This window comes from Monopterus albus, unplaced genomic scaffold, assembly GCF_001952655.1.
Source record: "Monopterus albus unplaced genomic scaffold, M_albus_1.0 scaffold64.1, whole genome shotgun sequence".
NCBI lineage: Eukaryota > Metazoa > Chordata > Actinopteri > Synbranchiformes > Synbranchidae > Monopterus > Monopterus albus.
The window spans coordinates 990692-1004708 of NW_018127944.1; the positions used below are offsets into that span (position 1 = coordinate 990692).

Consider the following 14017-nt stretch of genomic DNA (forward strand, 5'->3'; position numbering starts at 1 on the left):
ACTGCAGGGTGGTGTTGGTGAAGGGCGACATGTCCTCCCAGCACCAGTACGACACATTAATTTTCCTGAGCCCCACCCACGGCGTCACTGTGGCATGGTACTGTAAAAACAAACAGAGGGCCAAAGTCAAAACAAGGATTTTACACACTGTTCTGATAAGCTAAACTGTGTTTAAGTTCACACTTACTGGCTGCTGCAGTAGTTGTAAACTGTCTGATAGTAAAAAGATCTATGTTCATTGGTTTAGGCAACTGTGCATCTCAAAAAAAAAAAAAAAGGTTGTGTCAAGTTACTCCTCAGCTGAAGAATCATGATGAAAATCAGTGTCAGCAGCAGATGTAATAACTATCTGTTCAATCCGAAATCACAACTTTGCCCTGGTTGTAACCAGCAACAAAATTTTTCATTTGTACTAAATGCCACTGGACTGAATGAGTGGCAATAAAAGCAATAAAACTTGACTTGAGTTATCCATCCCATCACTAATCAATGGCCATGCTGCTGCAGTCACAGTAAACAAAGACAGCTCAATGTCTCACAGACATGGGCTGAATGAATGGGCTGAACTGTTCCATCAGGATTCAGCTGAATTTCTTAGACCGACTAGCCCTAAACAGCATAAACAGTGTCAGAACAACATGGCTGGAACACATGAAGCATGTTTGATTGTGTACAGAGATTCACTGTTGAACTGGACAGTTCAAACAAATGTTACTCCACAGCTGATAGGTTTTGGTTGGAGGTGGAACAAACTGCCCATGGAGCTCAAACAAGTCCCTAATCTGACTAAACTCAAAACACTGCTGTTCTGTCATGCTGTAGAGTAAACCTAGTTATGTCTTTTAACTTTTGTATTTTATATTATGGTTTTACCTTGTGTGATGAGTGTGACTGCCTGATTCAGTTTTTACTATATAAAGCATTTTGAATTTCCTTATAATATGAAAGGTGTTCTATAAATAAACTGACCTTGACCTTTAAGCACAAAGACGACCTGTAACTGTCGACCACAGGTGAATTACATATGCCGGACAGAGGCTCTCTGTTGGATCATGAGTGGCCCTAAGTGAGAGACAGCAGTGATCTATACTAATGCAGGACTACAGCTGGAGAGAACAGTGAAATGCAGAGCGGGTCGTTAGAGATCCACTTTGTCGGTGCTCAACACATTTGGGATTAGGTAATACTCTCCAGTGAACCCAAGCGTAGTCGCATACCAAAATATTTAGACAGATTTAGCTGTTTCTAGGCCAATAATGGAAGCCGCAAAAAACATTTTCCCTCAACAGCATGAAAATCTGAGACTTATGTACAGTAATCATTAATTCTGAATGCGAACCCTAGTTTAGCACAGGAAAAGTACGCTTAGAGGCTTTTCGTAACACTTAGATCTATTTTTGTGTTGCAGTTCGCAACTATTTTCATTTACTATTTCATTTACATCAAATATTTTCTATTACTCTGCTGCCTATTTTCTTGATTACTTGATTGATCAACTAATATTTTAATGTAGTGAAAGATGCTCATTACAGAGCACAGGTGAGGTCTTCACGTCTCATTTTGTCTGAGCAAAACCCTAAAACAAAAAATATTCAGCTCATACCACCTAACAGAACAAAGTACACAGAAAAACAAATCATGAAACATGATTCAGGGCTTAGAGTAAACCCCCATATACTGTATGCTGCTTTGCAGTTTCTCTGGACTGTACTATGTGTGTGCAATCTTTAATATGATGATAACTGACGCTGTACATCTGCCCATCCTTCACATCTCTCTCTGTGTGACCTATATCTGATTAAATAAACAGCAGCTTAAGATGGTAGTCGATTGTGGGGACAAATTTCTGAGCATTTTGCTCTAATGGAGCGAGTAAGAGATGTCTGAGCTGTGAGGAAAGGATCCGTTAATGGAAGATTTGTTTCATGCTCACTGGTCCAAAAATCACTAAGAGAATCCAACCAGAACTCACCTGCTGACAAAAAGGACAGAGTGTCAAAAGAGGGCAGCTGCCATAAAGGCGTCCAAGTGCAAAAACTAAAAAGCAGCATGTCAGGCAATTTTTTGGTCACAAATCAAAAGACAAGAAAACAGGACGGTTTCTTCAGTGTGTCAATTGTTGGAAACCTTTTTCTTGTCTCAGCTGTGTACGTGCACCCCTCATCATCATGGATATCTGTCAAGGAAGGTTCTATGAAGCACTCCTTACCACCACACTCATAATCTGCAGCTCCTTCAGGACAAAGTCCACCTTCTTCTGTGTGGTGAGCGAGGCCAGGACCGCGTTGTGGCTCCTGCAGGCCAGCTTGGCGTTGTCGTACGAGTCCTTCGCTGTGATGAACTTCAGACAGGAGTTGCCCACCAGATGCCAGCTTTCACCACACACGTTCTCTGGAGCAGAGAGAACAGATGCAGGGTTCGTACTGCACACATACAGCTGCTGGATGCAGAAGCTGAACCATATGTTGTACACACTTAAATGAGGCTAAATGTTGTGTTAATTTCTGGTTGTTCATTTTGATTATCCATTCATCAGTCGGTTGTTCTTCATTACAACATTTTGTTACGACTCCTGAACACAAATCGGTGTTTTAGCCTTCTCTCCTCAAAGTCTGCATACAGTGTGTGTAAATTGTGAGCACTTAAAGAGTAATTGTTCTTCCTTATACTGTTTCATTTACACAGATATTTGGGGCCTGATGAGGTAAAATTATTAAAGATTTCATTAGAAAGGAACAACACATTTAAAAAAAAAACTCATATTTAATGACATCAGCAGTTACCTGGCAGTGAGATGCACTCCTGGTTGCGAGGTTCCCATTGACAGTTCTGGTCCACAGCGCAGCTCTTGCAGCTGGTTTTCTTGTTGCACACATAAGACGGGTTGTCTTTGGGGCAAACATCATACTCCCCTATGGCCCCCTGGAAAGAACCAACACAGAAAATAAACCGGTGTCAACTCTTAGGATTCAAAGTAGCAAATAATTACATTTCATGCTCCATAAATAATGCCTATATTATATTATGAAATCATTGCAGTCAGAGAAACAGGGCTTAATTTATCAAATATGTTACAGACAAATGCAGAGCAGATACTGGAGGAGTTGGTGCGAAGCAGTGATTTAACTACAGATTGATAAATCAGATTCAAAACAACAACATGCTCAGTCAATTCTTTAATTAAATAATATTCAAATTTTAAATGTCCCAATTTGTAAGGTGGAGAAACTCTTGGAAACAATTCTATTCTATTCAAGAAGGCAAACATGTGGATGTGGTTACAGGAGCTCACCCTGTCCCAGCATTCATCACTCTATGATGAATCATTTGGTGAATCCCAGTTCCTTTACTTTATCATTCTTTGGGTTGATTGACCCAAAATCGTTTCGGTCCACCATAATGAAGGATGTCCCAGAGCTCTTATTTCTGCTCTGAGGACCAAGGAAGCTGTAGGAACTATGATACACAAAGTGTATCCTTCGTGGAAATCTGTTATAGACTGCCCCTTTATTGGAAATCAGTTTGTGATTGGTTGTTTCACATGACGAGGAAAGGGCATCTCCTCGACCGTCTCTCCAAGCGGTTTCCCCTCGTTTCTTTTCCTTGCATAATACGTGGGCGGGACTAAGACGCAAGGAAGAGAAGCAAGTGAGGGAAACGTGGAAGCAGTTAGGGGAATTGGGATTCACCATATGACTGTGCTGCATCATGAGATTAGTTATATTAAGTTTTAAAATTACTTTTTTCCTTGTATGACAAGACACATTTAAATACTGGCAGGTTCAAATGAACGTGTGACAAAAAACATAAGATTGTATATCAAATGAGGACCCAGGCTTCCTATAACAGGACGACATCACTGCATCTAAACTGTGTGTATATATAGTTTTCTATTTATAAGCACTTTATTTTTCCCTAATGCACATTTTCTTTCCTTTTTGTTCTCTCAGCCTTGTATTGTTTGTCTATTCGCTGCTTTACAGAAGAACATTGTACATATAAACTGAGAGATGCTGTGCCACAGTCAAATTCCTCCTGGGTCCAACATGCCTGGCCAGTAAAGCTGATTCTGATTAACATCAAATGTTCTCCATCCATCATCTATACTGCTTTATCCTGTAGAGGGTCACGGGCGGGTGGTAGAAAGCTGGAGCCAATCCCACTCGAAAAACCACTTCAACTCCAACATTACTACATATGTTTAATACCCAAGCCAAAGCGCTGAACAGCAAGCTTTCCACCAAGAAACCTCAGAAGTGATTTCGCCCGCTCCCCAAACCATCACAAAGCTGGCAATACTGAAAATATCAATTAATCCAGTATTGAAATTAAGTCCTGCTTTTTTGACAGTTAGGGAGGGAAGGAGTTTATAAATATAAAGTTTTCATCAACAAAAGAAGCTGTAACTGTTAGATGTGGATATGCAGTTTGTCAGTTTTCGTACCGTAGCAGACGTGCAGTTGCTTCCCAGAGACACACACTGGGCTGAACACCACTGGCAGCCATTGGTGTTGGCAGTGCAGCTGTAGCAGTCTGTGTACTGATCACACCTCTCGTTCTCGGCATCTGTAACGTTTGGAAGAACATGATTTATAATTACTTCCACAAATTCACAATTTCATAACAATTCAGGCAGAAATGGTAATTCCATTAAGCAGACTATGCAGCGCATCCAAGACGACCACTGAAGAGACGTATTCTAACCCATTTTCTTTTATACACACATGTCGTTCTACTGAATGTCAGTCTGTGTTTACTGTTGCAGTTTGGTACTTGAATGTGACCCACTGCCCTAAAATGACAGCACAGGGCATTTCTTTAGTTCTTGTTTGTTTGCTACACAACAGTTTAAGTTATTCTGAATCTGCCAAAGCAGTCAACACTTCCCAGACATGAAGTTGCTTCTGGGGAAACTAGGGCAGGGAGGCTGCCAGACAGCAGCAGAGCACAAGGCCTCCCTGGTTTTAAAGGTGTCAGACAGATATTCCAGGGTGCAGTTTCCATCTGCCGGCACTGAGACTGTAAGATGAGACTGGCCACAGACAGAGAAACTGAGGATTTGTTTTGTGACAAACAGCAGAGGAAGAGAATTATCTGCAAGGGATGAAAAACCCTGGCTCCTTGCTGTATAACGCACGCACACACACACAGACATACAAAGGGCAACAGAACCTCACTCTCACTTTGAGAATTTTTTTTTTTTAAAGGTAAATGTAGTGAAACGTGTCTATAGGACACATCAGTGCATAAGAGACACACACTACATATATACACTCAGGTAATCACATAAAGACTAGTTAACTTCTTGCATTTATTCAATTAATTTTAGTTTATACATCTCTAATATACTAACAAACTGCACAGAGATCAGCACTTGTAGGAACCTTTCTGGTAACATTTTAGATATGCAACTATTTTCTTTATCTTTTCATATGCTGCTCACTTTGGTCAACCACAGAGTTTAGTTTCTAATATAGATGTTGAAAAATGCTAGTTACAGTGCCCAAGGTGACATTTTCAAACTACTTGCTTTTTCCAACCAACAGCTGAGCCAATTATAAGTCAAAGACAGAAAAATTCTCACTGGCAGGTAGCAAATGTTTAGCATCGTTGCTTGATAAATGACTCGACTGATCATCTAAAGTATTGCCGATCACTGGCATATAATCACACATACAGAAGTTAGGAACTGTCCAGATGCTGTGAAGACGTATTATAGAATATCACATGGGGCAGATCTGCACCAATGCGGGGTTTCAGTGCGATGGCAGCATCACCTACATGATCGTGTGTTACAGGAGGCTCGTAGCTGCTGCTGTTCGGTTCCGATAGCGTTGCTCTCCCAGGGCAGACAGCTCCTCTGGGTGCTGTTCCAGATGCAGTGGATCCCTGGCCAGGCCTGGTTACATGACGCCTCGGTGGAGAAGGCTGCACAGCTGGGCGAGGTGTACATGAGGACGTCGCTCAGCAACAGGCTATTGAAGCCACCAAACACATACATCACACTGTAAGACAAAAGAAGAGAGAAACCATTAACAGGAGCCGTTTTCTAAACTGCAATTTCTTCTAGTTTCAACTTTGTGTGCAGTGAGAGCCAGAGAAGCTTAGTGTGGTGTTCCTCTGCTCTGGGCTTTAACCCCCACACAATCCTGCTTAAATCCCTAACAAGAGCTCTGTTCCTGTGTGGATGGATCTTCAAGACCCATCTACTGTCAGTGTTTGGATCCCAGGTCCAGGGCACTTCTGGACATCTTTCTTCACGGCTCTGTTCGGCTGCTGGGATTACTCTGTGAGTGTGAGTCTCTGTGTATATCTGCGCGGTGGTGATGGTGGCTGGCCGGGAGGTGGGTCATTTGCACCAGTCTAATCAAAGATCTTCCTGGATCATAGAAGGCACACTTCAAATTGTTTGCCCTGGAGGTCCCACTGAGCACACAAATCAGGAGGGAGGGTCTTAGTTGGCCACTTCCTTTCTTTCTCATTTAAAAGATGTGTCACCACAGAGGAGAGCAGGATGACTGAGACAGTGGCAGGATGTATTAACAAGGACTGGTTCACCCAAGAAAAATCACATTTTCTCACTCAATTCCACATTGTCCAGATATTTATCTGAGGTTTCTGCCTGCACACCAAATATACAGGGATGGAAGTGAATGGAATTTATGGTGATCAAAACAGAAAACGCACTTAATTTGTAAAGAAACCGCTCTACATTTTCCCCCTTTCTATTATCTTATTCGTTTTTTAAGTCTGATGTGTTTTTTCCCCCCAATGTAGGATGTTCAAATAAAGCTTAATATTACTGCTACTTTAGGTCTTCAGCGACTGCTCTGAATGTGAATTCGATCACTGAATGAATGAATGCACGAACAAACTCCTACTTGCTCCTGATGAACAGGAGTCATCAGTGAGGACTTACTCAAACAAGGCTGGTGACTCATGGAAACGTTTGATGCCTTCTCTACAGCAGGATGTGTAATTTAATATGGACCGCTGTGTCTTGCTCTGCCGGCGCTGCAGGTAATACTTACAGATGAATAATCCCTTCTGGTCACAGCACCATCCCCATCACAGTCTATTCATATCGCAGTCTAATAATGAAGTGTCATGTACAGTATGAATGCATGAAGGATTCTTTAACAAGGCTTTGGGTTTTTCCAGTTACAGCCTCAGTCCTTAGTTACTGGAGACTTTTCTCCATGCTGCTGTTAATTTTACAGTGTGTTGGGCTTAAGTAAAAACACTTGCCACATATTTGGTTTTATAAAAAGGCAGTGCAGTTTTCCCATTTACAAGGCCAACCAGGAGTGAAAACCGTCAGTATTTTTTGGTACTAGATGATGTGTTATAAACCGTCACAGCTAACAAACAAGATCTAAATCGTCAGGGTTGTGATTTAAGCCATTTTCTTGCAGCTACATTCTACACTACATGAATCACAGTTCAGACACATATTGTTACCTCTGTCAAACTGCCACAGAGAGATTTTCAGAACATTTTTTTCTATCAAAAGGTCTCCAGTTGGCACTTGGGAAAATACTGTTCTTTTCTCCACTTCGTGACTCTTTTACAAGAAAATGTTTAAATTCAAAACTTCAGGCACCATAATGAGCTTTACTTTCTCAGGAGCGATCATTATTACTCATGTTTCCCCACCAAATATTGGAAATATGAGTTTTGTTCAACATATCTGCACTTCCGTCTTCCAGTCACTGAGCGTGTGCAGCTTGTTCCTACAACCATGTTCCGAGTGCACAGAAATACGATCATGAATAAAAAGAACGTTTCTCAAAATGTCAAACCTGTGTTTGAAACGAGATAAATCACATCCTTGTTCATATTTACATCAGATGCAGAGATGCACTGGACATAAAATGTTCCATTTCTACTTCCTTTACATACCATGAGTGCACCATCAAATGTGTGGACCCCAGTGAAAAGAGAACATGTGACCCTAGTGAAACATTTAGGAAACAAACTTGCAGAGAGTAATGAGGTTTAGGTCGATTTTGACAGACTTTCACTCTGCATGAAAAACCACACACGCACACAGCCTTCTCGTGGATATGAATGGGGTGTTACACAGCAGGGACTGGCACCACGCAAGGCTGCTTCTGCAACACAATATGACATCATCCACAAGGCGCTGCACTGGCCAATCACGTATGTGTAAGCAAGCATTCCTGGTGGATTTCTTTTTAACACTGTATTTGTTCTGTTTGCCTCAAGAGTGTTACAACCAAACATTTACTGTATGTGAGTATTACAAACCACTGCGCTGTGTTAAGGCATCTAAGAAGCTATAAAGTCAATCCATTAACAAGTCGCACAGGCCTTCATGAAGAACATCAATATTTTGGACAAGAGTGTTATGATGTTAGTGGACTGACTTTGAAACCCACACTGGTCTGCACCTTGTTGTGTGTGCGTTCTCAAGAGGAAAGACTGATATACCTTAATAGGCTTTGAGCACATAAATGCAATCATTCAACTGGACTTCTTGAATTGTATTTCACGGTCTCATCAGTGCATGAAACCACACGCCCCCACCAACCACACAGCTTCCTGTGCTGTTTCATGCAGTCTAACATGGGAGGCTAGTCTGCTGGAGAGATGAATGTTATCCTTCCAAAAAATATTGGTCATTCATTTGCTATTGGTCTGAGTGTTTAGACTGATGGTGCAATAAGAGGACACTCTGACTTCTTCCTGTAATGAAGTGTCTTAAGTCTCCAATGTGCGTGAACCAGCTTATTCCAATGTATTTATTTCAGTCTGGATTTAATTGTCTGGAATTTAAAGGTGCACACTTACAGTCAAGATCTTTACTTTTATCTTGTTGCTCTGCTGCAATACATACACATATACAGTGGGTACGGAAAGTATTCAGACCCCCTTAAATTTTCCACTCTTTGTTATATTGCAGCCATATGCTAAAATCATTTAAGTTCTTTTTTTTTCTCATTAATGTACACACAGCACCCCATATTGACAGAAAAACACAGAATGTTTGACATTTTTGCAGATTTATTAAGAAAGAAAAACTGAAATATCACATGGTCATAAGTATTCAGACCCTTTGCTGTGACACTCATATATTTAACTTAGGTGCTGTCCATTTCTTCTGATCATCCCTGAGATGGTTCTACACCTTCATTTGAGTCCAGCTGTGTTTGATTATACTGATTGGACGTGATTAGGAAAGCCACACACCTGTCTATACAGGTATGTGCCAAAAAATTAGAATATCAAGGAAAAGTCCATTTATTTCAATAATTTGTTTCAAAAAGTGAAACTTGTATGTTATATTAGTTCCCAAAGATGACTGTGGCTGAGCTCCAGAGATGCAGTCGGGAGATGGGAGAAAGTTGTAGAAAGTCAACCATCACTGCAGCCCTCCACCAGTCGGGGCTTTATGGCAGAGTGGCCCGACGGAAGCCTCTCCTCAGTGCAAGACACATGAAAGCCCGCATGGAGTTTGCTAAAAAACACCTGAAGGACTCCAAGATGGTGAGAAATAAGATTCTCTGGTCTGATGAGACCAAGATAGAACTTTTTGGCCTTAATTCTAAGCGGTATGTGTGGAGAAAACCAGGCACTGCTCATCACCTGTCCAATACAGTCCCAACAGTGAAGCATGGTGGTGGCAGCATCATGCTATGGGGGTGTTTTTCAGCTGCAGGGACAGGACGACTGGTTGCAATCGAGGGAAGGATGAATGTGGCCAAGTACAGGGATATCCTGGACGAAAACCTTCTCCAGAGTGCTCAGGACCTCAGACTGGGCCCAAGGTTCACCTTCCACCAAGACAATGACCCTAAGCACACAGCTAAAATAACGAAGGAGTGGCTTCACAACAACTCTGTGACTGTTCTTGAATGGCCCCGCCAGAGCCCTGACTTAAACCCAATTGAGCATCTCTGGAGAGACCTGAAAATGGCTGTCCACCAACGTTTACCATCCAACCTGACAGAACTGGAGAGGATCTGCAAGGAGGAATGGCAGAGGATCCCCAAATGCAGGTGTGAAAAACTTGTTGCATCATTCCCGAAAAGACTCATGGCTGTATTAGCTCAAAAGGGTGCTTCTACTAAATACTGAGCAAAGGGTCTGAATACTTATGACCATGTGATATTTCAGTTTTTCTTTTTTAATAAATCTGCAAAAATGTCAAAAATTCTGTGTTTTTCTGTCAATATGGGGTGCTGTGTGTACATTAATGAGGAAAAAATGAACTTAAATGATTTTAGCATATGGCTGCAATATAACAAAGAGTGAAAAATTTAAGGGGGTCTGAATACTTTCCGTACCCACTGTACTAAAGCAAAACAAAACAAAAAAAAAGTTAGGTGGCGCACACACACATTGCTAAGGTTTCTCCAGCAGAAGAGTGATGCCTTAGCCTGATTAGAGAAACCAGGGTTCTTGCTTAGAAATCAGGCTGCTCCAAAAAGCCACAGTGACCCAGTTACTTAATTTTAGAACATGTGTCTAATGTTTGAGTGTAAATTACTAAAGTTTCAGAAAGGCTACAATAGGAGGCCCCAGCTAAGGCCTTATAAATCATGATCTTATGTGATGATTACATTTACATCCAAACTGTTATCTTAAGATTTAAGACCTTTTCTTTTAGTATTTTGGCCACTTAAAAAAAAACATTTTCCATATTATCCATTAAGTCTTTTGTGAAGCACTCGGCTAAGGCTGCTCTTAGTTAAGTGCTACGTAAGTGATTACCTGTCGCTGAAGACTGCAGAGTGCCCGAAGCGGTTGACGTCATGGTAGAGGTCTGGACGAGGCAACAGAGTCCACTCATCACACGCTGGAATCAAAAGACGACACAGAGGTCAAACTGTTGACCAGCTCCCACATGTTGTATCATACGTGTCTTCAGCAGTAGCAAATGCAGCAGACATGCCAAGGGTGGTTAGCGAGGCCTTCAACAGCTAATATCCTCGAGTCAATTAACAAGCCAGCCAGAAAAGCGCCCTCAAAGAAAGACACTGATGGCCTGACTGCTACAAGAGCAACAGCCATGGCAAGAAAATGCTGGTGGGTATAATAGGATGAACAGATTAATTAAAACTGGCCCCATATAATGGTTCAGTGGTCAACCCCGCCAGATTACAGCATCTTAACCATGTACTCCACAGGAGTGCCTGGTTGTTATTGTTATTACTATGTAATGTATTCTCTTTCTAATTCTTCTCTGGTTCCCTGGAGCTGATTTAAAAAAGAATGAAAGTAAAACGGGAACTTTTCTCTGCCATGGGGGGGTGTTTGCCCAGTTGTTTTGACACCGTTACACTAACAGCCTGGGCAGGGTCTTTTCTCACCTCCAACCCATCTGTGTTGGACCTGACAGGACCCTGAACAAGACTAAGTAGACACCCAGTAAGTGTGAAGAGTATATTTAAGTCTGAAAAAGTGCCAAGCTACAATTTTGTCACTCAAATGCTGTTGAAATAATGGCTTCATGTAATCTGGATGGAAAAAAGAAACATTTTTGACCCAATGCTGTGGTGTTTCAACCTGTAAATCACCAACTCTGTCCTTACTGTAGAGTAATGGTGATTGTATCCATTAGGCTAGTTCTGAAATGAAGAACAGGCAGTATACGACAGCGTGCATCCGTTATCATTCTGAGAAGAGAAAAAAAAAAACAAATAACAAAAAGAGCTGGCATGTGAGCCTGAAAGTCAAAACTGCTGGAACACAGAGCAGTGACTGCAGTATATCACCTTCACTCAGTACAATGGAGTGCAAGTCATCATGGTTTCCCAGAGGACAGAGTGGCATCTGCTATCGCTCTACATTCACAGGTAGACAGTGCCCTCTGGTGTCACAGGCCAGTACTGCAGAAGGTGTGGTTCACTGCCCCTCAGAGCAGGGATTTATTACCACACCATATACCAATGTCAGGACAATGGGCGGCCCTTAAATTATACACTCTAATTGAGTTCAGCCGGTTAAGGAAAGACAATTACTCCTTGACATGTGTCCCATATTTTAATTACCAGACAATTACAGCTGCTGCTGCTGACACCAGCCCTGCAGCTGGCTGAGGGGGACAGGGGGTGTGAGAAAAATAGTCGCCAAGTATTTTCTGTCCAATTACAAAATCATAAAGAGGATAAGGAGTGACATGGAGGAGAAAAAGATCAGAGCAAAGGGAGGGGAAATGGACAATGAACAAGTCTTTCATTTCTGCAGAGCAAATTCTCTGGAGAAATCATGAAAACAATTTGTTTTCTGCTGTGAACAGAAATGAGATCACGTCATGCCAATCATGTGAGGACATACGGTAACATGGATGTATAAACAAGACACCATGTTCAGAATTTAATTAATGTGGCGCCTCTGCACATGCTGCTGCAGTCTTCACCATCATTTGTTCTTCACACCATTTAAAAGAGGATAAAAAGGGATGTTTCGGTCCCAACATGCTATTTCTCATGAACAAAAGCCGAGTGCACAGGAGGGGTGTACGTGCCCCTGAGACTGTAATGTCTCAGCCTGTCAATCATCTCTGTGATGACACAGAAAAACAGTCCTGGGGCCATTTTGCATCCTGCAGGGAATTCTGCCCCCCCCCCCAACCAGACAGACTGAAGCCTCCCGTTAATGAGCAGCTTATGACAGCACTGCTGAAGGAGGCTGACTCGATTTACAGCGTTTGCAGGCAGCTAACAAAATGAGGATGTGACAAAGCTGTGTTAACGTCTTTCAGGACATATCAGAGAACTATAACGGGATTATACTTAAAATGTGAAAAGATAAACTAATACTGACTTTTCATCTTCCTACTTAATAGTCATACTTCATTTGGACAGTCTAGTGGGAGTTACTGTGTGCCACTCACCACACACACACAAACTGAGGGTTAAGGATATTGATTAAAGGCACCTTCTTAGCTGGGGAAAAAGGAGCACAAGAACAAACATGACAGGTTTGAGGTGACCACCAGTGTGAATCCCAGTCTGACTAGTGCTTACGTTACTAAACTTTGGTCACTTTGTTTTTACGTGCCTCTGAAATCCTCCAAGGGAGCAAGTGTGAGCTGCAGCTGCAGGCAGTAACCCCAACCCCTAACCCAAGATATGAGGCACGCTAATAAAAGCCTCTAGGGAAAGTTTCATGCTCCAACTTGTTCACAGCAGAATTTGTTTTGAGCAGAAGACCTAAGAGCTATTAAGATTTATTTATTTTTTTTTTTTTTGCTATTGACAGTTTGTTTGGTTCTTCTCTTTTTGTGGCATGTTTGCAGCTGAATGGACTACTAGGGCAACTGTAACTGCCTCCATTCCCCTTTCTAACACACTCTGGAACCTGGCTGCGGGGTTTTTACACCTACTTAGCTTCAAGAGCATTTGCGAGGTCCAACACAGCCTGGTCCACAGTGGGTGTCCCAGAGGATCCCACTGGTGTTGGATGAGGTTGAGGTCAGGGATCTGTGCAGGCCAGTCCAGGTAAAGCTACAAGTGTGGATGTACACTGTTGTTACAGATGCCTTTGTGTGTTGTAGCAAACAAAGACGTGTCCACATATTTTTGGCCATATTGTGTCTTAAAGCTTCCTCTTAATCTGGAGAGAGTTGAATCCAAATCACTGGACTGGCAGATTTTGAATGGTCAGAACTGGAGAAGCCTTTAATGAACATCTTCAACACATAAAGCAGGCATGTGTTTTTATTTCAGCTTCCTCCAGCATATAAACGAGAGCCAAGAAAGACCAAAACAAATAACTTCCAACAGGTGCTTTGTGCAGGAAAACATGTATATTGCATATGTAAATGCTTCTGACATATACAGTATTGTTCAAAATAATAGCAGTACGATGTGACTAACCAGAATAATCCAGGTTTTTAGTATATATTTTATTGCTACATGGCAAACAAGTTACCAGTAGGTGCAGTAGATTCTCAGAAAGCAAACAAGACCCAGCATTCATGATATGCACGCTCTTAAGGCTGTGCAATTGGGCAATTAGTTGAAAGGGGTGTGTTAAAAAAAATAGC

At 41.8% G+C, this 14017-nt stretch overlaps 1 protein-coding gene across 1 annotated transcript in view; it reads right to left on the reverse strand.

The window, feature by feature from the left end:
• Positions 1 to 14017, reverse strand: part of atrn (attractin) — a 129741-nt gene that overhangs the window by 88057 nt on the left and 27667 nt on the right. The window contains exons 11-16 of the mRNA XM_020604154.1: positions 10738 to 10822; positions 5782 to 6005; positions 4445 to 4566; positions 2784 to 2922; positions 2210 to 2391; positions 2 to 100 (exon numbers count right to left, since the gene is read on the reverse strand). Coding sequence (XP_020459810.1) covers positions 2 to 100; positions 2210 to 2391; positions 2784 to 2922; positions 4445 to 4566; positions 5782 to 6005; positions 10738 to 10822 — 851 coding nt within the window. The remainder of the gene's footprint in view (position 1; positions 101 to 2209; positions 2392 to 2783; positions 2923 to 4444; positions 4567 to 5781; positions 6006 to 10737; positions 10823 to 14017) is intronic.